Consider the following 26,579-nt stretch of genomic DNA (forward strand, 5'->3'; position numbering starts at 1 on the left):
GGACGTATGGATGTATAAAGCACACTGACAGGATCCAAACGAGGCTGTTGTGGAGGTCTGGATCCACGGACTCCATGTCATCCAGAGTGATGGGTTTCCCGAGCAACTGCTTGTAGAAAGGCAGAGTGAAGCCTCCGTCTATATAGTGGCCGTGGAAAACAGCCATTCCCATAATCCTCCCCACAAAGTGGAAATAGGACAAATGCTCCTAAGAAACAAATAAAAAAGAAAACATAATAGGTGAGCGTTATTTGCAAAGTGCTTGAATTTAAGGAATATCTGCTTCAGCTCCGGGTCCACTCACAGGATTAACGGCAGAGTCCGGGTTGATCTGTAGCGTGTAGATGTCGTCTCGGGAATACTGGAATAGTCCGTAGTATGGATTTAACATCTCGTGCGACAGCAAGTATAACCACTCTCTATGATACAAACACACATATTGGCACAAACTATTAACAAAGTCAAACAAAAAATTATTCAGACACCAGATATCATTTTTTATATATTTTTTACTAGTGGGTGCAGGACACTATAGGTAATTTATATAAGCGAGGATAGCAACATTAAGTAAACTGTGACATATTATACCCAAAAATTCTTTATACAGTGGACTACCAGTCAAATTTATAAACATTTGGGACCACAAATTATTCAGACACTGTTTTGCTTAAAGGGACTATGTGTAGCTTTTTAGGTATTTTATTATCTAAAATCAATATTTTTATTAAGAAATATGCCCTCAATGGTGTACAAATACCTATGCCAATGATCAGACTAATCCTCGTAAACGAAGAATTTATTATCTTTATATACATAGGACGGGTAGGTCCACGGAGGCTTCCATGTAGTTCCGCCATCTTGAAAAACTATAATAGCAGAGAGGGACAAAAAGTACTAGGCCAACGCGTTTCCACAACGCGTTTTCGTTCAGAACCAGCGTCACGTGACTGAAGCCAGGAGAAGCGGAGGCGCAGAGCAGTGAGAGGCGCTTGTCACTGCCCCGGCAAGTTTAAAAGGCTGCACTGCACGGTTATTTATACACCGTTCATTCATACATATGCTGAGTCACAGGATAAGGAGTCCTCGTCGTCGAAAAAGTCCAAAATAGACCGTAAAAGGAAACGTGACCGGAGATTACAAAAACAAGGGTTAATGTCGGGATAGCTAATGCAGAAGAAAGCTTTCAAAAGAGACGCTGAAGTTGCCTGCTTTCTTCTCGACAGGTAAGTCAATGTTACGGTCTTAATTACAAGATTTTTTTTCATTGCTTGGTTGTGTACTTTATTATATAGACAGTAGAACATTTATAGTTAAAAGTTAAACAGGCTCTTTGATGAATAGCAGCTATTGAGTAAAGTAACGTTAGAGAAGGCTCTGATGATGATGATATCTAACAATGCACGTACTTCAAAAAATATAACGAGTAAAGAAGGCATTACCAATTACCATAGTTAATGTTTTTCACAGTCAGTAATTCATACTGTAACATTCTTTTTTTCGTTGTTTCAAGTTTCAGTTTGTTTTAAATAACAAACCTGTTCACCAGAAGAAAAACTCGAAGTGCTATTATAAGACATCCTGTCATAGCTTTTTGGTACATAACGGCTACCGTAGATGCAACGCGCATTTGGAAAAGTGAGGCGCTGGAGAGCATTATTCGTTTGAATGCAAAATACAATTTCACCACTAGATGGGAGAAATTCCTACTTAATGTCCCTTTAAGTGCTTTTTCTTTAATTGCTAATGCGAACTTTTTACACCACAGACTGAACAAAATTAAGCATTGCTTGGTAAGTGGTTGACCTAAATATATTATCTCATTGTGTACTTAAATTTAACAGCTGACAGCTATTCAACCTAATTCATTTGTGAGACAGTCTAACAGAAGGATGGCCAAAACCAGTGAAATATCAACTGATTTGAGTTCTTGTCATGTTTTACTACCATTTTCTAAACTACAGCGAATAAACTGTGGTATTGTGAGATATCTTGAAGGTGTCTGAATACATTTTGGTTTGACAACATTAAGTCTAACATGGCCCATGTAACATTGTTATACTCTAATCCTGCCACTAGATGGACACACAAGTTTTTAAAAGTCAGCAGGAAACTGCATTCATAACCCATTTAACTGCCATACTGTGATGCATGTATTAGTTGAACAGGAAACAAATGGTATGCTAGGAGTTGATTTTACCCATCTGGAATTGATGATAACCGTTTGTTCATCAACGGAAAAGGAAAGTCGTTTTGAATAATGTTCACAGATGAATCATTTACAATAAGAACAGGAACATTTAGAAAGAAAACTCAAATTTTGAGAAACAAACAGAGGAGTCTGCTGGCAAAAAGAGAACGCACAAGAGCTCATAATGAAACAAGAATCAACAATGACTTTGCTTTTCGGTGATGATGAGAACTGAGGGATTTGAAATGAGATGTCTGTGTTTTTATTACTCAACAGGTGAGTAAGGTATTTTATTGAACAGATTAATTGCCATATGTAGCTCTCTAACAGAGTTTATTTTAAAGCGCATTATCTATAGTGAAGAGTCATAATCATCACAGTCAGGCAGAGCAGAAGCACAATGCTCTTTATATCTGCTTTTTAACCACTAGAGGGCCAAAAGTTACATGAATGCTTTTGCTCCGAGTCAAACTCATACCTAGCGACTCCACCATAGTCGAGACCTTCCTCTCCTCTGAACTTGACCATTAACCTCTTCCACAGGTCCTTCGGCCTCATCTTCATCACCTGCCGGTATGATTCCTGAGGAAAGAGTAGAGACACAGAGTTGAAATTTATGAAGCGTTACAGAAAGGTCACAAATCTACTTCTGCATTATACAGACGTATATTAGGATGCACCAGTCATGTTTGAGATGGAAAGTTCAAGTAGTAAATACTCTGTTGACAAACTCATTTCAAACTTCTTTTAAATCACATAAATGTCAAGGGTCATAAAAAAAATTGTATATGCTGGTGTTATTTTAGTATCATTGAGATACTATTATAGATTTTATTAATTATTTTAATGAATTATAATAATTATTATTAGTTTGAATTATTGTATTTGAATGTTTTTAGTTAAAGCTTTTGCTGTGTGTTTTTGTCATTTTTATTAGCTATTGTTGTTTAAATAGTTTTTATTCATTTTTAATTCAGTTTTAGTTTTATTTGTTATAGTACATCAAATTAAACTAAATGAAAATGAGAAACGATTCCTTGGCAACTAGCTTCAATAGAATAAGTTTAATTGATTCATTTAAACAATTAATTATATTTCAGTTCATGTTTATTTTATTTCAAGTACAAAAAAAAAAAAAGAAAGTTTAATTGTACTTTTATTTAACTATAATAACCCTGGTGTCTGCACAAGAGCAGAAAACACAATAAATAAAAACGAGCGCAGCGTGTTGGAATGCAGCATCCAGAAATGCCTGTGTGTATCCAGCTCAACACCCTTAAACACCCCAAAGCAGATGACCAAACAGACACACAGACCAAAAACATTCAAGCTGAGCGAGGGGGGGATAAATGTTTTTCCAACAGGCCTGAGACGAGGCTCAGAAGTGTGTGCAGTATGTCACACGCATTAGCTGAACTCAGCGTGGTGTTTGCTGGATGCTAATGAGGTTTAACATCACGTCTGATGCATTATGGCTTTTTCCACACGTAAATTGCTTTGTGGGTGATACCCAGCTGAGTTCAAAGGCTTTAGGAACGCTAAAGGTTAACCAGGCCTTAGGGCTCTGAAATATCTCTATTACAGGCTGGTTCAGATTGACAGGTGTTACTGGTGCAACAGCCTCGAACAACAACACTGCCTCCATGCTCAAGAGTGAAGTGGATTCTGCTGCTTTGTGATTGGTTCAGTGGTTGCAGGGCGCACAAAAAACAAACAAACAAACAAACCCCAATAAAAATAGCCCAAAGAAATGGAAAATGGGAGAGTTTTATTTGTTTTGGCCACTTGACTCTATTGGATAGACATGCAGAAGAGAGAATAAAAATGTTGGTGAAAAGAGGCAGGAACGGGACGCTGAAAAAAGATCATGAGGTGGATTTGAATTTGTGCCACATGGATGATGACAATAAATGAGTCTAAAACCATTTGATTTCTCAGTATTTTAGCCTTGTTTTACTGTAAAAAAAAAAAAAAAAAATCGAAACACAAAAGGACATAAGGACATGCTTTTTCATAGTTTTTATTTGCCAATGGAATAAAACTGAAAGGTAATTTAGTTGGTAAAACGTTTATTTTTCAATATTCCTTCTAGTATGAAAATTATTTATTTTGAATTTGATTTTTACTGTGTTCTAATAACAAAATGAAACATTTTGAATCTATGCGGCTACAATGGCTTATATGATTATTCCTCTGATTAAAAAACTGTTCTAAAGTTTGGTGTCTGAAGACTTCTTTTTTTTTTTTAAAGAAGTCTCTCAAGCTCAGAGGCGGCAGTTATTTGATCAAAAATACAGCATAAACTAATATTGTGGAATTTTTGTCCTGTGATACATTTGGTTTCAGGATACTTTGATAAATAGAAAGTTGAAAAGAACTTAATTGATTCAGAAATCTTTTGTAACATTATAAATGTCTGTGACTTTTGATCAATTGAATGCATTCTTAAGTATACTTTTTCAAAAGAAGAAAGAAAAAAATCTTACTGACCCCAAACTTTTAAATGGTAGTGTAGATACATATTGAATATGGTCAAAAGGCTATAAGCTGTGTTTAAAGGGATAGTTCACTTTGAAATCAAATTTTGGTATGTTTTAGCTTACCTCAAGGGCATCCAAGATGTAGGTGTCTTTTTTTCCGCAGTAGTTTCAATTTTGATATTTTTAGGTCAAACCGTTCTTGTCTGACAGTCATATAATGCAGGTCTGTGGTCACTGTCTCAAAGAGCATGCACAGAGTCCAAATTAAAACAATTCCCCATCGTCCAAATTAAACAATTCCCCATCGTAAGTACACATTGATGGCCTAAGACACGAAACGAGCGGTTTGTGTGAGAAAACGAACAGTATTTATATCGTTTTTACCTCTTATACACAGCCACGTCCAAGTGATCTGAGGGCTCGCGCGCATCCTGGTGTGTGACGTGTATGCAGACTGGTGCATAGGTATATATATACTAGATGTCGTATTAAAGACATTCGTTCCAAAGAACTGCCGTAGACAAGGCGACATCTAGTATATATATCTATGCACCAGTCTGCGTACACGTCACACACCAGGATGCGCGCGCGCCCTCAGATCACTTGGACGTGGCTGTGTTATAAGAGGTAAAAACGATATAAATACTGTTCGTTTTCTCACACAAACCGCTCGTTTCGTGTCTTAGGCCATCAATGTGTACTTACGATGGGGAATTGTTTAATTTGGACGATGGGGAATTGTTTTAATTTGGACTCTGTGCATGCTCTTTGAGACCGTGACCACAGACCTGCATTATAGGACTGTCAGACAAGAACAGTTTGACCTAAAAATATCAAAATTGAAACTACTGCGGAAAAAAAGACACCTACATCTTGGATGCCCTTGAGGTAAGCTAAAACATACCAAAATTTAATTTCAAAGTGAACTATCCCTTTAATGTTTGCTAATATATTTCCAAACTGATTATTTGCTGCTGGAAAAGAATCCATTCATCAGAGTTTGGATTGTTTGGACGGATGTTCGTTCTCACCTCAAAGATCTCCTCACGCGAGACCTCGATGCGACAGTGTCCCGCCTGAGGCTGCTGCTGGGACAGCTCCTGTCTCAGGATCTTCAGTTTCTGCACCAGGTCTCGCTTGTACTTGGGCACCGTGAGACATTCGGGGTCCTCTGGGAGATTTCCGGGAGATATGGGAGATATGACCGACTGAGCCTCCTGCTTCAGCTGTCCGGGGCGACTGCGGAGAAAGAGCGAGGGGGAATAAAAAGAGATGAAACGCTCTGCATGCATAAACACTGACCCCATCTTCACCCTCGATGCTAGAGCAGCGTGCAGGTCACGACAGAGACGGACAAAATGAGCTTCTAAAGGAAATTTCTCTTCACAAGCTCCAGTATGGTCCTGAACTGATATAATGCTGAATACACAGTCAGCTCCAAAAGTATCTGGACACTTTTGAACACTTAACAACACTTAAAATGTTAAATGTAATTGCATTAGATTGTGGAATGTCAAATGATGAACAAATGCCGCTTGAGCAGAACTGACTTCACAAACTCTAGTGCTTGACAAATAAAGATGGAGTGAGAGGGCAGAGGTGTGTTCATATAGCACAAAAAATACAGATGAAGTGAGGTGTGCATGCATTCATCCATCAACAACACATTTTTTAATATGTAAACACACGCTCACTTCACATATCACTCCGTACGCACTTCCCAGACACCCTCAGACTCATTTATCCATGTGACACCATGATCCTTATGCTCGTTCTCCGTCTGCACGTGACCCACATTCTTCAAATATTCCCTTCCTCCCATTCTTTTTCCTTGACACGCAGAAACTAACTTCTCTGTGCCTGCAGTTTTACAGTTTCTTGATGCATTTACAGCACTATACTGATCTAAAATCGCTTTGATTCTGAATCAATGTGTAAACAGCCAAGATTATATCTTATTGTTACTTTGTAAAAACAGCCTGATGTTCATTATAATATACAAGCAACAAGAATTCATGGGCCAATGACAAACAAGGATGTCTGAGATGGTATAAAGGAGAAGAATCTAGCTCAAAACAAGTTATTAGAATCTAAGGGTGTGTTCACACTTGGCATGTTTGGTTGGATTAAGATTCTGATAGTGCGGTTCATTTGAATAAGTGTGAACGCTGCCATCTGAACCCTGGCGCGCACCAAACAAGCGGGCCGAGACCTGAAAAGATGGGTCTTGCCCACATCCAAATCAACTTTGGAGTGGTTCGAATGAAATATGAACGCAACACGGACCAAATACAAGTAAGCGGACCAAAAACAGGACGTGATGTCACAAGATGCGACCCTAAAAAGAAAAGAATGTTCAAGCATACCATGTTGTCCATCTCAGTTCGGTACAGGATCAGAACCGTGTCTCCTTACAGCAGATCGTTTGTGTGTGAGACGGAGGGATTCGTGTCGCTGTTTTGACTCCTTTACACATTTTATAAACTCTTCACAAGTTCTCAGCTGGTCAAAATACCATCATATGTAGGCTACGCACAAACAACGAGTGCATTTAAACCCGCACACAGCAATGTTTTGGATGTTCGGTAAGTTCCGTTGCGAAATATACGTCAGAAAAGTCGACCAATCAGGTTGTGAACGTATCCCTATGCCTTTCGGTATCTTTAGATTCGGTGTTAAAAATGTGTGAACACAAAGCGGATCAGGACTAAATGGCATTTTTTTTGGTCCGGACCAAACGAACCAAACTACAAGTGTGAACACGCGCTTAATCTTATAATCTAAAGTTCTTAATCACGTTGTTGCCATTTTCATAAAATAAAAAAATAGTGGAGTGACTATCCAGAAAACAAGTAACAATTATTTTCAATAGACCTTGAATTCACTTTTTTGTCCAATGTTAATCATTAATAAAAAATACAAAAAATATTTTTTAGCCATGAATATAATATAGTTTTCTTAGGGTTACTCCATTTGACCTGGTGAAAAAGTGAAAATATCTCATTTAAAAAAATAATTAAATAAGAAAAAACACATGATTTCCTGCAAGTGAAACTGACTTTGATTTGGTGGATAAAAGTTTTTCAAATATTAATATTTTTAAACTTTTTACATTCATATTTCAACAACTTTTATCCACCGAATCAAAATGGCTTCACTGCTTGCATTATTTAAAAATAATAAACAATAATAAAAGATCATGCCAAATTACTACAGCCTGTTTTGTCATTATAATCTCTGATAATCATTACAATCACTTTGCCATTAAATATCTTATAATCACTTTTTTGACATTAAGAACAACAAAAAAATTAAGAAGTTTAAACCATCTACATTAAATACGAGATTTATTCATTAGTATCTGTTAATAATATTCTTGAACAACTGAACAGATTCAAGCAAAAAAAAACAAACAAAAAAAAACACTTTTTTTTCCCGACTGTAATCCATTAATGACCCTTGAAATGCTGGATGGGGATCATGAGGGTGTATCCATCAAAAAACAAACGCAGCTCATGCATGCACACACGCACAGCCATGACAATCAACCCACCCGCCCGATGCTCCCATCACGCACTTGATCGTGAGATCATGAAGCCATCAAGGCTGAGAGGAAAGCTCACAGCACTGAAGAGTTTTGCCAGATGACAGAGAGGTGAGAATTTCTGCTCTGATTTAAGACAGATGTTTCGACAGATATCCACGTAATCTATCTGATGCCTTTTCCAAAAGCGAGACAACTGCAGCGCCAGGAACGTTTACACTGACTCGCTTTGGCAGTTAGTTTGCTTGAGGGATGATGTCTTAATGCAAATGATCTGTTTGGACTGATATCTGTCTGGTATCTCTTTATGGCAAACATAGCGATACAATATTAAATAAAAATCTAGGTAATGGCACGATAATGTGTTTTTTTTTTGTATGTTTAGTGCATAATCATTCAAAGCTGTGTTATATAGCACACTTTTACTATTTGTTGCTTTATTATCTGCTTTATTGCGCATTCAGAGTTTAGATTTGAGTAAAATGGAAATAATTCAGTTTGCACTGACCTAAAGCTAAAGTACATTTCAGACTTTCTCTGAATGGTGGACAATCTCTTGTTTCACAAAAAATATAATATAATCGTGTGAAAAACATCAACTAAAAACTTTGGATTTTTGAGTCATGAATATTGTGTAGTTTTCTTAGGGTTACTCAATTTGATCTTGCAAAAAGGTCAATATCTTATATTTAAAAAAATAACAACAACAACTTACTAAACACGGCTTTCTACATGTGACACTGACTTTGATGGATAATTTTTTCAATATTATATTATAATATATGCTATTATATATTATACCATGGGCTGTTTAAATACTCGATTCTGATTGGCTGGAAGGTGTGCAGTAAAACCGTTTAATGCACAGGTAGTTCCAGTCAGTTTGATTACAGTTCGAAATTAATACGCTACATTGGTAACCATAGTAACACAGATACACTTGCAAGCAGAGTGAGAGACGCATATGAAAACGTTTAGGTAGGCTTAAGCAACGAGGGGACTGTAGCTGCTAGACTTTAAAGAAGAGATCGACGCACACAGGTAACGTTAACTCGTGCACGCATCTCTCTCTCTCTCTCTCTCTCTCTCTCTGTTCCTTCTCCTTCAGTTCTCTGTCTCTCTCTTTTAATAATGAATTTAAATAAATGTGAATTCATTCAAATAAAAGCAATCCGATGGCTCTACTTTATTTAAAGCGGACGGAGTGCAAGAACTGACGAGCCTAAACTTAAGAAATAGCCGTCATTTTTACACGTCTGTTAAAAAATTACACTGTAAACATCAGTTACAGCTTTAACTTATTTTTAACTTGGCAAATAACCAAGGTATAAGCGGGATAATCCACGGCTAGCCATGCATTAAAGAATTTTAATGCACTTCGTAGAGGCAACCACCCTCCGCTTCGCGTCGGGTGGTTCTTCGCCTCTACGTCGTGCATTAAAATTCTTTAATGCATGGCTAGCCGTGGATTATCCCTTACGTATATATTATATTATACTACAGGGCCGTTGAATGCTTTAATCTGATTGGTTGACGAACGTTCTAAGGTGTGCATTATTTTCAGGGAAACGCACAGCTAAAGTAGTTCCAGGCAGGTCTTGACCGCATTACAGTTCCATATCACTTCGCGTAGTTAACCGTAATAACGGAAAATAGGATGCAATTCATAACAAGAAAAAACATTTAGCCCCATGCATTTGATCTGCAATTTTCAATGTCTAGCTTCACAATCAATGGAAACATGCAGTTTAATTTTAATAAATAAAGTATATTCCTATCTATAATCAATAGAAAATTAATCTGAATATAGGCTAAATAAATGGATAGTCCTGCAGCACGGATTTTTATTGCAGATAATATAATAAATAAATAAATAATTATTGATAGGCCTTACTTGTTAAAAGGCTTTTTTTTTTCATTTATTTGGCTAGTCTACTGTCATCTGTCAATAATAGAAAAAAAAAGAATGAACGAATTAATTAAAACGAATTGAATTAATAAATAAATAATAATATTGACGCACATGCTTTTCTGTCTCATTATTGTAACATCTCTCTCTAATAACTGCATATAAAGCCGAGCCGAGGACACACTTTAAGGCCGGTTATGAATGTATTTTGATGACTGATCATGCCCAAACGCGTGTTCAGCGCGTTCAGTCTGTGTTCAAAGTCGGTGTTTAAAATCTGCTGCGATGAAAACAGTCAGAGAATGTGTCAGCTAGTCGTGTGTCCCCAGCATTATTCTGCAATCAGTGGCTCAAACCTCCGTTACTAACTCTAAAATGACGTTTTGGAATTAGCAACGGAAGGCATTGGATTAGATGCGTAAGAAATTAGTCCTGCATACAAGAGCGTTTTAATGACAAAAACTTTACAAACGTCTTGAAATACATAATCTGAACAATGTCTCGAGGTGTGGTAACTGTAGTATAAGCGGAATAATTGACTTCAGGCCGTTGAATTATTAGAAAAATAATGCACACCCGCTTCGCGTCGTGACCGCATTACCACCTCGGGTGTGCATTATTTTTCTAATAATTCAACGGCCTGTCGTCAATTATTCCTTACGTAATTTACCCTAACTAAATTACATTTTCTTCACTGCTTACATTTAAAAAAAAAAGTTATGTATAAAAGATCATGCTAAATTATTCTGAGCCATAACTTTGATCTCACAACTTTGACTTTCTATTTCCCTATGTGACATTATTTCTTGTTTTAAACTGTATCTTTTACAGTTTTACCTTGTTAATCATCGGGTGATTAAAGCGAGAGTTTCTATGTTCAAATATTTTAGCCACATTTTGAATAAATTCTGCAAAATGTTGCCAATGACCTTTGAAAAAAACCATATTGATTAACATCAATCCAAACATGTCAGTTGACAGGTGGACGCTTCACATTTCCGTGAAGATACTATCCAGGTGCAATGATTCATTTGCAAGATCCTACGTGAACTGATATTCCCTGACTTGTGTGATGCCATTCATGCAAGCCGTACCCCACAGAATATTCTTGTTACTGCAAGAACAACATGAAGTGGGAAGACGGAATGTGGGACATGTCCTTTGATCTGTCAGGACAGGAAAAGGGAAACTCGATCTCTCCCCATTAATGCATTCCTCTGGCTCAAGCGACACACACACAACTACACATGCACGGTCACGAGCATGTAGATCGATAAAACTGCTCCAACTGAAGAGAATCTGATCATTTCTTACCTGCTCTGAGCCTCAACGGCCCCACGGGAGCCATTCGGACTGGGACTGTTGGAGTAAACGTGAGACACGAGAGATGAGACTTCAGCAATACGACTATGTGTGTCATGTCTCTAGTAGTTTCTAGGTTAAATGGTGTCTGGTTCTTTCTGATGAAGTTGAGAGTGACTCACTTTAGGACGAGGTGCAGGTTAGCTGAGAGACGGGGGTCCGTGAATTGTGTGGTTCGGTTGTTGTGGTCCACAAAGTACACCCGTCCTGTCGCGGTGTTCCTTATCTCCCAGCCTGGAGGCAGCGGACCCAACTCCTCACAATTCACATTACTGAGATCCCTGTAGAGAGAAAGATGGAGAACTGTTTGTCAGCTCTAGCATTGGTTTAGTCCCTGGTGAGATTAGAAATTGTTATGATATATGTAGAGAACCAGTTCACACTCGGACATATCTGATAATATCAAGATAATATCTGGAGTATATTTGAAGACTTCAGATGCAAAAGCCACTAAACGATATTATGCGAAAGCTCTCCGCACATAGTATACGTTCATCAAATACTTTCGCTTCAAATCCGCTAAATCCTCTGCCAATTTAGAAATACCGGTTCGTGGCAGAAACTGCTAAACGCCAAGTTCATAGAACCAATCAGAAGACGCGAATCGAATCATATGATTTCAAAATGAGTGACAGCAAGCGTGTGAGCCAGCTTTCAATTGTTGAGCTGCTAGTTGTTATCCTGTTTAAAGAAATTAACTAAAGATGTTTAGAAGTTTATACAAGAAAGGTATGTTTTATGCCAATGAATTGCTTAGATTTGACTAATATCAGTTTAATGTTTACTGACTTCATGCACTTCTTAATGCACAACTTATTTAACAGTACACTTGATGTGGCAGTAGTGATTAGTAGTGCAACTGTTTACCATGTCTTGAATTGATTAAAGTGATATTTTTGAAAATAAGGCATTTCAATAACTGACTAATAACTTTTTCATTGCCATTAAAGTGAAATTACTGAACTTAAACATGATGGGAGCCTGATAAAAAAAAAAGTTAATTTAAAAGAAAAATGTCAGAAGGACTTATATGTTTTTGCATCTTAACTCTTCATATCTACTTCTTTAGCTTGAGGATTCCCCGGAATGGAAATTTGATGTTCCATGTGTTGATTTTATTACAAATACTTTCATCATTTCAACTTGTCTAGGAAACATTTGACCATTTATTTTATTTATTTATTACTTTTCAAATGCCTTTTATGTACATATTGTATTATTTTACCCTTATCCCAAACTTCTTTAAAGACATCTTAGAGTATAATAAAAAAAAAAAAAAACATATACATACATATACACATATATATACATATACACACATACATATATATACACACACATATATATATATATATATATATATACATACATATACACACACATATATATATATATATAAAATGTCATCACTTAAACAGTGCTAAAACACTTTAAATATATTGTAAGGTGCTCCTTAGACTGTTCTTGTCTTTCTCTCTCTCTCTCTTTAAATTAACGTCAAAGTAAGAAAACAGACGAAAGAAAGTTCGAAAAGAGAGAAAGTAAAAAAAGAACGAGAAGAAACAAACTTCAGAGATGTTGATTTCGGGCTCCTGCCAAACATCATCAAACTAACAGAGCAACAAATGTGCAGCGCTGCAAAAATGCTCATTGTCAACCCAAAGCCACATTTAATTTTTCAATCTCATATAAATGACTAAACGGTCCCCTCATAAAGCTCCAATTTTTACCAAGTTCATGTCTTCTCAGTTTCTGCCCTAGCCAGTTGCAACCATCAAAAGCATTGAGCTTTGAGGCATTTTGAAGAATAATGTTCGCACACAGTAACATCTCATTGGTCAAAAATCACAATCTACAATATAGCTGTATTATTAAACAGTGATGCTTTGCATGTTACAAAGAATGACTGGTTAGAGGTGCAGGTTTCCAACCAAATTTAGTATAAAATATTTGGTAAACAAGATAAGTTAAATAATTGTAATAATATTAAACATGTAGAAGACACAAAGGATAAGGAGGTACCTTGGCACTCTGGGGTCGTGCCATGTGCTGACGCCCGTCTGCGTGTGCAGGAAGTAGACCTGGCCCTGCTGCGTTGTCCGTTGCTCTGTGAACAAACACCAGGGGGCACCATCCGTCATTTACAATGTGAAAAAAATGACGAGAGGGTTGAATACTATCATTGTTTTTGTGTTCATGTGTGTACAGTAGTGATACTTTCAGTCTTTCACTTTCAGTTTGATTTACCGTATGCTTATCTGGTCCATGACTGTAAACCATGTTCGTATCACACAAATGAACTTTCACTCAACTTTAAGGGAAAATAATGGCTAAATGTAAACAAGCAGATTCATTTTTAATTTACGTTAACCTGATATATTGCATTAACCTTCCAAATAAGGCTAGTTTCTCTTAAATTAAACTCACATGCTGGAGTTAAAGGAGGACATCATGAATCTGTGCAATTTTCAACATTTATATTTTTTTAATGAGAGGGGATGAAGTTTAATGCTCTATCAGAAAAATCAACTTCAATTAACTTTTTAAAATAGGGCTGAGCAATACTGCCAAAAATATTGCCATTATATTTTTTCCAAAATCATTCAATATTGATATTTATCATGATTTCACACCATTAATGGAGAAGGAAATGTGTTTGTTAGACCTAAAGAATTTTTTCTTTGTTTTCTATTTTCTATTTATCTGGATTCTGCGTTTTGAGATTTAATATCAATTTATTATCAAAAATGTAGTATAAAGAAACGAATTAATGAAATGGGACCAATTTAAAAAATCTTTTAAAACATAATTATTTTACATCAAAACATTGCATTTTTATTTAAAGAATGTGTATACTGTATATATTAAAACAGATGATCTTGGTTGTATGATATTTCTTAAAATAATAATAATACAATAATTATTCTACTATACAATATTAATACAGCTCTTTTCAAGTTAAACCACACTTTTAAATTAGCGGTTTATCGAGAAGGCTTTTGAGTTGGCTAAATATAGGAAAAATTACTTAAAGTTCATTAGTGATTTTGTGGATTTTTAAAATTCATTATAAATATCAATATTGATTCATCTCAAAGTCTTTAAATGATGGTTTAAGTCCCTGTTCCTTGTACTTGACCTGTATCCCATGTCTACAGACCCACATTTTGCTACTTGAGCAGAGGAGAGCACACAGAGCTCTATTTAACCTGTGTCTATAACCTCTGCCCTCTGTATCTCTCCACGGACTTACACACACGCACACAGACATAGAGGGATTTCCAGGTCACCCGTCTGACCCTGCAGCTGGTGCTGACGGCACGTCTGACATATTTCAGACGAATTCCCTTTCTACAGCTCAAGAGACGTTTTAATTACTCCTGCTGCAGCACAAATTTCCATTGCATGTGTGTGTGTGTGAAATGTATGCTGCAGGGTGTATTTTTGACCTTTGCAAGCTGGCCAGTATTAACGGAAGAACTGATGTGTGCGTACCGTATCCCTCAGGCAGGTCGGGCGGTGTGTGTAGGTGAGTTCTGCTCATGTAGTTTCTGTGTCTCTGAGAGCGAACCCTCCGCTCCTGCACCCGTGGGTCATCCGCAGGTACGCCCGCTGCCCCGTTGGGCGTCATAATGGGCGTGTTCTCATCCACCAGGCAGCTCAGTGGCCGGCCGGGACTCGAGTACTCGGACGCAGGCCTGTGTGTGTGTGAAAGAAGAAATGAGAAAGTATGAGACAACAGACTACATTAAAATGGTTCAAATTCACATATACTTAGAATGCAGAGTCGCTTTGAATTAAAGTGTGTGCTAAATGTGTGAAAGTACAGTGTGGCTGTGAAATTCAGAAGAACAGAAGATTACAGAGCATTTTTGTGATTACTTATGCAAAACATCATAACAAATATGAAAATGACCAAACATCTTAATTTTTTGAAAACACCTAGTTTTCTCAAACTGAGTTTCTTCGGAAAGTACAAAGTGAAATAAAGTCTCAGCATCATCTCTTATGGCCCTTTCCATCTGGTTTGGACTTTCCCAGCTTTACTACAAAAAAAAAAAAAAAATTCTAACCAGCCTAAGTTGGTTTGCTGGTCCTAAAGGTGCTCTAAGCGATGTTGGGTGACGCCACTTCTTGTTGACGTTCAAAGTATTGTCAAACAAAACGGAGGCTAGCTCAGATTTTTAACGTTAGTCGTTGTCGTTGTCTAGGACATTTCTCCTCTAGCTAACTTCCCTCTTCATGCTTCTCTCTCCTCCACTCCCCACACCCCCCTTCATGTGCACACGCACTAACCCCCACACCCAAATCATTCTTATCGGTTATTGGCTGGAAAACTGTTTATTATGTTTCATGGTCCAGGCTGGGCCAGTTTGTTTTTGTTGCCGTTTGTGGAGTGTGGGCTGTCTACAGAGACCGCATTTTTTTACAGTGTGTTCAGGGGACAGGCAGCTAGCGGATAGTGAGGAGATGTTTGCTGTATGTGACAAAACATGTTTTGGAATAAAAAATGCGTTACATCGCTTAGAGCACCTTTAACTGGTTAAAAATGACCTCCAAACCTGGCTGAGTAAGTGATTTATTTGGGTGGCCAGCTTGTCCCTACCAGCATCACCAGCTTGTCTACCAGCATGACCAGCTAAAAAACATCCAAATTCCCTTTAAAACCATCCATTCTAACTTACTGGTCCAAACTAAGACTAGTAAGCCATTTTAGCCTGGTCTTAGACTGGACAATCCTGTCCTATTCAACAAAACCACCTCAAACCCAATGACCTGGACAGAAAATTGGGCAAGCCCAAATGCCTTGCTCCTACAAGACTTTATTTGAGTCTGCAAAGCATTTGCAATCTCTAACAAAACTAGAAAAAGGATCATGAAAGACTTTGGTGGCTTTTCTGGGGTACAATCAGGCATTAGTTTTGAAAACCCATGAAATTCAAATCTCCATGGTCCAAAACTGTACAGTTGCTTTGAATACTAAATGAATAATGAAGACAAACACTGGCAAGCAGAACGGCGTACAGCGATGAGCTGAGGGACTTGATTAAGTCGCAGACCTCTCCAAACAAGGGAGTGAAATTTCTGTCCTTCTCCAGTGGCCCAGGTCGACCGTAAGTGCTGTTATTGTAGAGTGGGAACATCTAAGTGCAACAGCAGCTCGACCGTGAAGCGGCTGGCAACACGAGCTCACCGAACGAGGACGAAGTGCTGAATCATGTAGCGCGTAAACACAGCCTGTGCTCGGTTTCAATATTCCCTCTGTTCCACTCGGTTGCAACACTTCAGAGGTTCAAAACTGCCTTTGGAAGCAACGTCAGTGCGAAAATTATGTTTCAAGAGCTCCCGTGGCTGTGAATAGTAATGCGTGCTGCACACCAGGACTAGTCGGCCAATGTCGACACATAACCTCACTAACGTGCTTGTGGCTGAATTGAACCAAATCCCTACAGGCTACAGTAACATTTTGAGGAAAGACTAGAAAAACAACGGCTGTAGAGTAGAAACAAAAGAGTACATGGGTGTTTTTCAACTATAGCTACTTATGGCCCTGTTTTTGGTATAAACCTCCTATTATTTGAGGTATATTCATTGTTGTTGGAAATTTACACTGTCCTTGCTGACCTGGGCTGCATTTCCCAAAATAATCAGTAGATTGTAGAGACCAAAACATTTGGGAAACGCAGACCAGACCAGCATTTTTTCTAGATCTTCGTCTTGGAATGTTGCCTGGAATGTTTCTTGGTCTTTATGGTTGAGTGTTTCCTTAAAAATTCATGAAGTGGGGATGCTCCCTGACATGGCTTTATATATCTTTCAGCTGTACTCTGGATAAATTTGGGTCAGTGTCTGAGATGGCAAAGGAGACAGATGTGGCCGACGCACATTTTCCTTTTGTGTGGCACACGCGTACACACACAAAATGACCATTCTCCTAACCAACAAAACCACCTCAAACCCAAAGACCTGGGCATTCATTTGGGTAAGCCAAAATGCCTTGATCCTACAAGTCTTTAGTACAGTCTGCAAACCATTCACATCTCTAAAAAAGTAGAATACATTTTTTAAAACAAATAAATATAAAAAAAATAAAAATAAACATTGAAATAAAAAAAATAAACACGTAATAAAAAAACAAAATAAAAAATAAAGTTAATAAAATAAAATAAAATACTTAAAATAATACTTAAAAATAAAGTAAAAATAAAAAAAAGTTACAATACAAAATAAAAACATTAAAAACAAAAAGGAAATAAAATAAGTGCAATTAAATAAAAAAAATAAAAAATAAAATAAAGTAAAAAATAATAAAAATAAAAGTAAACTGGGACTACAACAAAGTAAACCTGACCCCACCTGGTAGGTCTCTCCCATTGGGTGCTGCGTGTGATATGATTGAGATACTGGATCCGGCCAGATGCAGTTCTCCTCTCCTCCCAGCTGCAGACAGAACACAAAGAGACATTCATACAGATGAACAAACAGACAGAGAGACAGACAGACACACACATGGCGCAGGAACAAACAGGGGTCGGATAAAAACAGTGGCTGTTCAGTATCCTCTAAAGATAAAAAATTGTTTTATATATAAGCGCTCATTTGGGAGTTTCTATTTCACGTACCCATCAGGCAGGTCATTGTCAAACAGACGACTGCAGTCGACGACTGGCCCTCCTGTGCCTATCCTGTCCCTGGACTGAAGACTAACTGTTGACACAAACACAAAAACAGGCTGTTAGATGGGTCCCATCTGTGAAAGGTGTGTGTGTCATGGATTGACTAAGACTATGTGACAGCCATGTCAAGATGAGTGTAAGACATGCGTAGTAGCATGGATATTTTGCCATTTTGGGGTGTTGAGGCATAGTTGTTAAAAGTCTGAACTGGTAACCGAGAGGTTGTAGCTTTGATCCCCACAAAAGAAAATCACTATAGTGACCGTGAGCACTTTTTTCCCCAATTCAATTCACATGTATTTGTATAGCGCTTTTCACAATACACATCGTTTCAAAGCAGCTTTACAGAAAATGCATGAATGCATGCATGAGCTTTACAGAAACTTTGCGCATTTGTTCCTGCAATAAGTGTACTGCAAGTTCCTTCGCACAAAAACATCAGTTAAACTAGACACAATCGAGTTAAATAATCAGGGTTAAACGTTAATCAAATCTATTAGATCTTGGCATAGAAAACAAGTATATGGTTTTAGTTATAAAATAATAAAAATAATACATAAAAAATGGTATGCTTCCATTAATACCTAGTAATTCATTGTCATTTAAAAACATTTCTATATTAAAAATATATCCTAATAAAAAAAAAAAAATATATATATATATATAATATTGGAAAATACGATATAGATCATGTTTTTGAAATTTATCATACATTTTAAAAATATTAATTAAAAAAATGTTGGCAGACACAAAAGCGAATTTTAATAAAATTCTGAAAATTAATAAAATTATTTTTAATGAATTATCCATTTAAAAAAAAGTGCAATATTCTCACCTATAAAGACTGTTTTTCGAAATGTATCAATAAAAAAAGTAATTCTAAAAATGGATCCAAAAAATGTATATTGGCAAATACATATAAAGATAATGCATTTAAAAAAAGGATAAATTGTTCTAACAAATATAGCTGACATATTTTTATACAAATGGTGTGTGAGGAGATATATTTAGGGTTAGTGTTTAGAATAAAGGTAACTTAGAGTTAATAACTACTTGCTTTCATTAATGATCAACCGGTAACTGTGACTCATCATAACACACGTGATGAAAAAAATTGATGTGACATTAAGAAACAAATGGAATATAAGAGTGTTTGAAATTCTCAGGCATGGGAAAGCATTCATCTTCTAATGAATGGCTGCTTGTAAAACCTGTGGTGTGGCCATGGGACGTGCAACCCAGTGCGCAAATACATCACCACGCCACAAAACTCTTTATTGATGAAGGAACAATGCGGCTCTTCGAGCGCATGAAAGAAAATCGCAGTGGAATATCAAAGAGAAACCGATAAATCAGGCAGAATGAGGGCTGCTTTTTTCCTCCCATGCTCCCAACCGAGGGACATTTTTAGGGCGTAGAAGGTAAATGTGTGGGTTTAACCATCATTAATGAAAAACTTTGAAGCCCTAGCGCTGGTGTGACTCATGGGATACATGGCAGATGTGGCAAAGAGATGAAAATAGAGGAGCTCTCCAAATTCCTGACAGGTCCTTCTCACGAACGAGCAAAGTTTGTGACTCACCAACTATCTGTCCCCTCACGGTATCGCTGTCATTGGGCCCCAATTTGTTTAGGTCCAAACGCTGATCTGTAAATGAGGGAAAGAGAAAAATTTGCGTCAGGATAAAGAAAAGGTTCATGTGAGAAATAATCTGAGACTTAAAAGACGCCTAATACGCTCCATATTTCATGTGTGAGGTCACATATACTGCAGCGCTCTGTATCAGTGTGTGTGTGCGCGCGTACACACACAGAGGCTGCTTTATTCCTCTCAGACTGTAGATGTGCCGATAGGAGTGAGGCGCTTCCAGAAACACGCTGGGGCTCTCTGTCATTGCCGGAAAGAGGGAGACAGGAATAACAAGTAGCCTGCAGACATTAGAGAGGCCACTATCTGTTCTCACTCTCACATAGACACACACATACACACACAGTCACACACAGTCAGATCAGGATGCACACTCACAGCTAGACTAAACAGGGCTGGATGAGTGTTCACCCATCCCAAAACACTCATCTCACATTTAAACCCCTTCATATGGTCAAGCACCTGCAAAAAAATTACTTTCACTAAAGACTAGGGATGCACTGATATAGATATAATAACAGTAACTAAAATACAAGCGCAAAAATAAAATATATTTATGAAACTAATTAGCTGACCAGACTAGTTAAAAAATTTTTAAATGTAGAGAGTATTGTAATGTACTTTTGTATTGTGTATTGTAATTTTTTTGTATTAAAAAAATAATGCAGTTGTCGTCGATATATAATGCAAAATGTACATTTATTGTAATAAATTATTTATCAGATACCAATATAGCGGTCACTGGTACATTTTCACAATTTCATCATAATTTAAAAATAATTAACATTGGCCAATTCGAATACAGTAAAGATAGTCAAAAACATATAGTTTTAAAAGTTACTAGAATATAGCCATCATAAATACAAAAAAAAAAGAAAAAAAAAAAAAGAATATTAGCTGAAATAGACAATAGACATACTGCAATTTTGTGCACGCATCAGACACACACACACACACACACACACACATACATACATACATACATACATATATATATATATATATATATATATATATATATATATATATATATATGTATATATATATATATATGAAGAGGAAGTAGATGAAATGAAGAGGAATTTTGTTTGTTTGTTGTGAATTTATCTCTCTCTTTTTTTAAAAAAAAAGGTAATATTGGCAGAGACCAAAAAAAAAAATCTTATTAAAGACCCTAATTATTAGTGATAGACTGAACGGGAGAAGGAGAGAGAGAGAAAATGAGAAAAGACAAAGAAAGAATGATGGCAGAAAGACAGAGGGGTGCAACAGGAAATGGTGAACTGAATCACTTCCAGCTGTGGGAGCGGCTGTGGGTTTCCTGTGCTTATCCAGGACAGTGGTCATGCTGGAGGGTTTCTAGGGAAAGCCTGCTTTTAAACACAACTGTGGAGCTGGAACACAGCCAGACAGACTGTGACGGGGGCCCTCGTACCCTAAACATCCTGACACCAGTTCTTGTGTAGCCGACAAGAAAGTGATACACAAATAACAGGACGTCATTTACCTGAGATTGACAGTGGTCTCCAGTCAAAGTAAGATATATTATTGTGTTTAAAAACATTGCTGTTGCGTTTTTTATTTAAAGGTTGCACACTTTTAACACACACAGCCATTGTAGCACATACTTACAACCTCTCTAAGCCAATTACACACACACAAGTATTGAATTTGTCCTGAGCCATGTTTTCTGAGCTAATTATACACACTATGAGACTGCTTCTAAGTCAATCATACACACAAAAACACACACACACACTCACACTTACAGCCTGTGTCCTTGAGTCGGTTAATGGAGTTGGAGAGGAGTCGTACACATCCCAGGAACCCTGCTCCCTGTTTCTTATGGATCTTCTTATGGTTCCACACGCTGATGGTGATGGAGTCCGACTTCCCGATATACCTTGAGAAAGAACAAGAGATGACCCTTTAAATCAGACTTCTCAGTCTTGACAGTCCATGGTGCAGTTTGAATGGAACGTACATTGCGAAACATGATTACATGCAGTGGCTTAGAAGAGAAGATCAGCTGCTTATTTTAGTTTTATGTAGATAGCAAAGAAGATGGCATGGAACGGATGAAAATAAAAAAGATTGAAGAAGACAATAGACAGTAGATAAAAGCAAAGAAGAAGAGTAGAAAAGGTGATGAAGAAAATGAAAAAAAGAGCAAGATGATGACAAACAGAAAGAGGGAGTAGTTGAAAGTAACAAAGAAGAAAGAGGAAGAGAAGATGATGAAGAGGAAGAAGACAATGAAGAAGAAGACAAAGAAGAAGACAAAGTAGATGAATAAGAGGAAGAAGAGGAAAAGGGGAGGAGGAGAATGACAGAGGAAGATGATAAATAAGAGGAAGACGACGAAGATGTGGAAGGAGAAAAAGAATATGACAAAAGGGACGTCAAAGTAGATTAAAATGACAAAGGTAGAAGAGGAACAAGACAACAAAAAGGAATTAGCGGAAGAGGAGGAAGAGGAAAAAGAGGAGGAAGACGGTGAAGAAGTAGAAGAGGAAGATGACAGAAGTGCAAGATGACAAAGAGGAAGTGGATGAAAAGAAAGAAAAGAAAGAGGTAGAAGATGAAGAAGATGTCAAGGAAGAAAATACCATAAAGAATAGAAAGAAGACGATGAAGAAGAGTAAGATGACAAAGAGGAAGACAAAGTAGATGAAAACAATGAAGAAGAGGAAGAAGGAAGGAATAAGATTACGAAAAGAAAGGAAGAAGGTCACAAAGAGGAAGTAGATGAAGATGAAAATGAAGAGAAAGAAACTTTTTCACTCTTTTGACGTCTTGGTTTACTTGAAGGCGTCTCGATTTGGTTCTTTTAAACAGGATTCAAAGGGGAAAAACACCACACATCTTCTCCTAATTTCAGCAAGACGAACCAAGAAGTTCAAGAACAGGAGCGATCCAATGCAGTTCTCTTGTTCTCTTACCACTGTCTGTCTTTCATCAAGTCCTACATAAAAACTCAGCTGGTTTGTCTGAATGTTTTGGCATGGCGTTAGACAAAACAAATGATTCCCTTAAAGTCGGGGAACAGAAACACCTCAAGAACTGGACATGAAAAGGAGCTAGCCTGTCGAAAAACGTCCAAGCAAAGTTTGAATGTTCTGTAGGCCTGCCAATGGGACAGAATCCCTGGGCAAAAGATCTTGTTTGGACTGAAAACCAATCGAAGCGATAGAGGAGTAGAGAGAAAGGCAGAAAAAGGGGGTAGGGATGAAAGAAACAAGAAGACAGAACGCCAGTGACTCAGTGGATGTTCTGACCAGATTGAGCCCAACCAAACCCAAACAATCAATGTACTTCTCTCTGATCTGGAGAAAGTTTATCAACCGTCTACCAAGCCAAACACCAGCTCTGAAGTCTTAGCTCATAACAGCCCTTATTTATTCGAAATATGTAGGAGAGTCTTAATGCCAAGTTTGACTTATACCAGACAAGAGCTTGTAGTTAACCCAATCAGTCCGAGAGGAGACAGAACAAAGAAAAAGTCAAGACAATAAACCTGAAACCGAATGCTGCCAACACTTAACAGATAATTATAGTTTTGTGCATTTTAAGTTTCTCTGATAACCCTTCATTAAACCCGAGTGATCGTTTCTGAAGGAAATACCAACAGAACTGTAACTCTGTAAATGAGTCAATGACAAAAAGATGTAGCCAATCTAATGAAAATACATTCATTTTAAATTGAATTTAAAACATGTGTGCCAAGTTTACACAAATTTATTCTTCGTATTAATTTTTGAAAAAAACGAAAACCTTGATTTCACGTGTTTAAAATGGTAAGGTAGTTTCCACAGACCAGAACATCTCTAAAAAGTGGTTCTGACCTAAATAATCGAGCACATCTTCTCTTGCGTTCATTTTTTAACAGTTTCCTCACATCTAGGTTAATATTTCAGTCTTACTGCTTATGTTGCTCTATTGTAAGTCGCTTGGGATAAAAGCATCTGCTAAATGTAAATGTTAATCTCTGTTGGTACTGTTTTCGGTTTTCTCCTGCTTGACTGACTCTGTACTATTGTTCATTATGAACATTAGCAGTTATCTTTCTGTGCAACATGCAGCCTTTGGAGGTTTTCAGTCCTGTCAATCTAAATGATTTTGACATTTTGGCATTCAGCAAGAATAACAAAACTTCTAAATAGCTTGATAACCTTTCAACAATGGCTATATTTCCCTGCCAACAACGAGACAACTGAACCCTTGTGATGTGCATTATGGGACTACATAAAGGCACATTACAGTATCACTAACAAATAAACTTGAGTTCAAAAGTACTTGCTAAAACCCTGATTGCGAACAGAAATCCCAGTGTACTTCAAGTATTTAGGATGGAGGATTTAAGCAACATCTCCATGGTTTTCTCTTCCCCACCCATTATTCCGGGTTGCAGGGAGGGCTGTGGAAACGGCGGCCTATTTTCCGCTGACAGACGTGACATGTTTGGCTAACTCGACAGCCGTCCTGGGGGGTGAGGGTTAGTCTACCATTGCCCTGGCAACCAAACAAACGAAGACGTGTGCTTTCTCTAGCTGCCGGCTGTCAGCTCGATGTGCGAAGGAGACAAGGTTTTTGTCGACCTTTATTGTATCTCGCCCTCTTATGGTTTCCATCCTCTCTTACATTCAGCTTTTGGTCTGTGAGAAAAGTGGCAGGCCTGCGGGGAGGGAAAGTTTCTATTTTTATTCCAGTTGATACTTGTAGTTGTTAATAAAACGTCTGTAAAAATGTAAATAGAGCTAGAAGCGTACGGTATAACTAATGGATATGGGATTTTTCCACCCATGCCCAAACTCCCATGGAAATCCGCACTGTGATCTCCTCAGATACAGCCGTCGACTCCAGAGGAGGTGACCTAAATCCTCAAAGCCTGAAGGATGCTGGGAGCTTTACTGATGGGCTACACTGATTAAGAGATTGGAAGAAATCGTACACCACTGGTTCAAGAAAAACCCCTGGGGTTACTTTCAAGTGCATGCTAATGTGTTAGTTCAACACAAAATTTTAATTTTGCCATTATTTACACACCCTCAGCCAGACTTGAATGATTTTCTTTCTTTTGTTGAGCACAATATTTTGAACCGGTGATGAAAGACAATATTTGGAAAAATGTTTAACCACTGTTGTCCATACAACAAATAGGTAAATGTATTGTTGAGATTAAACGAGGACAAAAAGCACCAAAAATGTGGTCCACCCAAACAATGGGTCTCATTCACTAACTGTGCGTACGCATGAATTTGTGCATGAAATCTGCGTATGAACGTTCTCACGAACAAATCATGATTCAAAAATAACTTTCGTTCTCTAAATTTACAAAAATAAAATAGGAACAACTAAAACCACTCGTACGCAAAAATCAGATCTTAAATATATGACATATATACACACAGTAAGAGTAAGAAAAGGTGTGTTATAGCATAAAAACACAGATAAACGTATGTGCATCCAACCCGGCCCACATCCAAGTGTGACGTCAGAGGCCACGCCCATGACCAAACACATCAAACCAGTTCAGCGGTTCTTCTCAGTTCTCGCGCATGTGTCTTGGCGCTCTCATGAACTCACTCAGAGGCCCACACGGAAGAAAATGAAGAGTTGAATAAAGTCCCACAAAAAGTATCCTCGTCGCTTGATAAACTTAAGCTTGAGCCACTGTAGTCACTTGGACTATTTTAATGATGTCTTTACTAACTTTTCTGGGTCGGCAAGTTTCAATTACAGAGAAGCCTATGGAGGAGTGAGCTCGCTCTCAGATTATCAAATATATCTTAATTTGTGTTCTGAAGATGAACGAAAGTCTTACGGGGCTGGAACAAGTAATTATTAGTCATTTTGGGTGAACTAACCCTTTAAGTTTGGTTTGTGTCTCATAGCAATCTAGCATACAGCTTCAGAAGACTTCAGAACAACTTGTATTGTGTTTTTTTCCTTAGCATCCTCTTATATTGTATGGAAAAACAGCAGCTCAGACATTCACCCAAATATCCCCTTTTTTGTTCCACAGAAGAAGAAATAAATCATACAAAACTGGAACAACATGATGAGAAGAAATATTCTGTACTATGCATTTTTGTTTCCTTTTCAATCCAAATGTTTTCAACACGGTGAGCCATAATCCATAAGCACACTTAAATGAGATGTCAAAAACAGGCACAGTTTCTATGTGGTGACTCACACAGAAAAATTACCGAAATGAAACCACACGAGGCGTCTAATGACATTCTGACAGCACTAAAAGCCAAATCTCTAAGACTCAAACTACTGGACAGTGGCCATGTGCTTCGAAATCAGTCTGCTTCAGAGTCGTCTTCCTCTGGATTCTGGTTCCTAAACATTATTGTCTCGGGTTTATATTTCTTTTAAACTGAGCTGGTATGAAGTTTAAATGAAATCAAGGTGTGACAGTGTGTGTGTGTGTGTGTGTGTGTCTGTGTGACTGAGAAAGCCATTGAATGCAATCAGACCAGGAAGAGCTCTTACAGGTCATAGTGTTGGTTCCATTTGGGGTCCAGGGTGTTCCTCACTGTGTCTGTCGAGTGGCACTGTCCTGAACCGTCCACCACCACCTTGGCGAAGGGGTCTGGCAGCCCTGCAAAACACAGAAACAACGTCTTCTGAGCTGGAATCGAAGACGGCATTGAATACAAGTTCATAATGTAGTTTGAAATGTATTTGTGAAACCTGTAAATGTTGCCGCAGAATCCAAAACACTAAAGCTCCAAATTCTACAGACGCACTAACACTAGAAAT

At 37.6% G+C, this 26,579-nt stretch overlaps 1 protein-coding gene across 2 annotated transcripts in view; it reads right to left on the reverse strand.

Moving 5' to 3' along the window:
* smurf2 (SMAD specific E3 ubiquitin protein ligase 2) overlaps positions 1–26,579 on the reverse strand; it is a 55,960-nt gene that overhangs the window by 6,585 nt on the left and 22,796 nt on the right. The window contains exons 3-15 of one of the 2 annotated variants that reach the window (XM_079876337.1): positions 26,310–26,418; positions 21,578–21,711; positions 19,743–19,808; positions 18,107–18,191; positions 17,841–17,924; positions 14,979–15,181; positions 13,506–13,590; positions 11,606–11,764; positions 11,436–11,480; positions 5,700–5,907; positions 2,667–2,770; positions 305–419; positions 30–208 (exon numbers count right to left, since the gene is read on the reverse strand). In XM_079876337.1, the coding sequence (XP_079732463.1) occupies positions 30–208; positions 305–419; positions 2,667–2,770; positions 5,700–5,907; positions 11,436–11,480; positions 11,606–11,764; positions 13,506–13,590; positions 14,979–15,181; positions 17,841–17,924; positions 18,107–18,191; positions 19,743–19,808; positions 21,578–21,711; positions 26,310–26,418 (1,576 nt within the window). Of the gene's footprint in view, positions 1–29; positions 209–304; positions 420–2,666; positions 2,771–5,699; positions 5,908–11,435; positions 11,481–11,605; positions 11,765–13,505; positions 13,591–14,978; positions 15,182–17,840; positions 17,925–18,106; positions 18,192–19,742; positions 19,809–21,571; positions 21,712–26,309; positions 26,419–26,579 lie in introns of both variants that reach the window. The other variant, XM_079876336.1, reaches the window with a different exon arrangement.

This window comes from Squalius cephalus, assembly GCF_949319135.1.
Source record: "Squalius cephalus genome assembly, chromosome: 1".
Classification (NCBI taxonomy): domain Eukaryota; kingdom Metazoa; phylum Chordata; class Actinopteri; order Cypriniformes; family Leuciscidae; genus Squalius; species Squalius cephalus.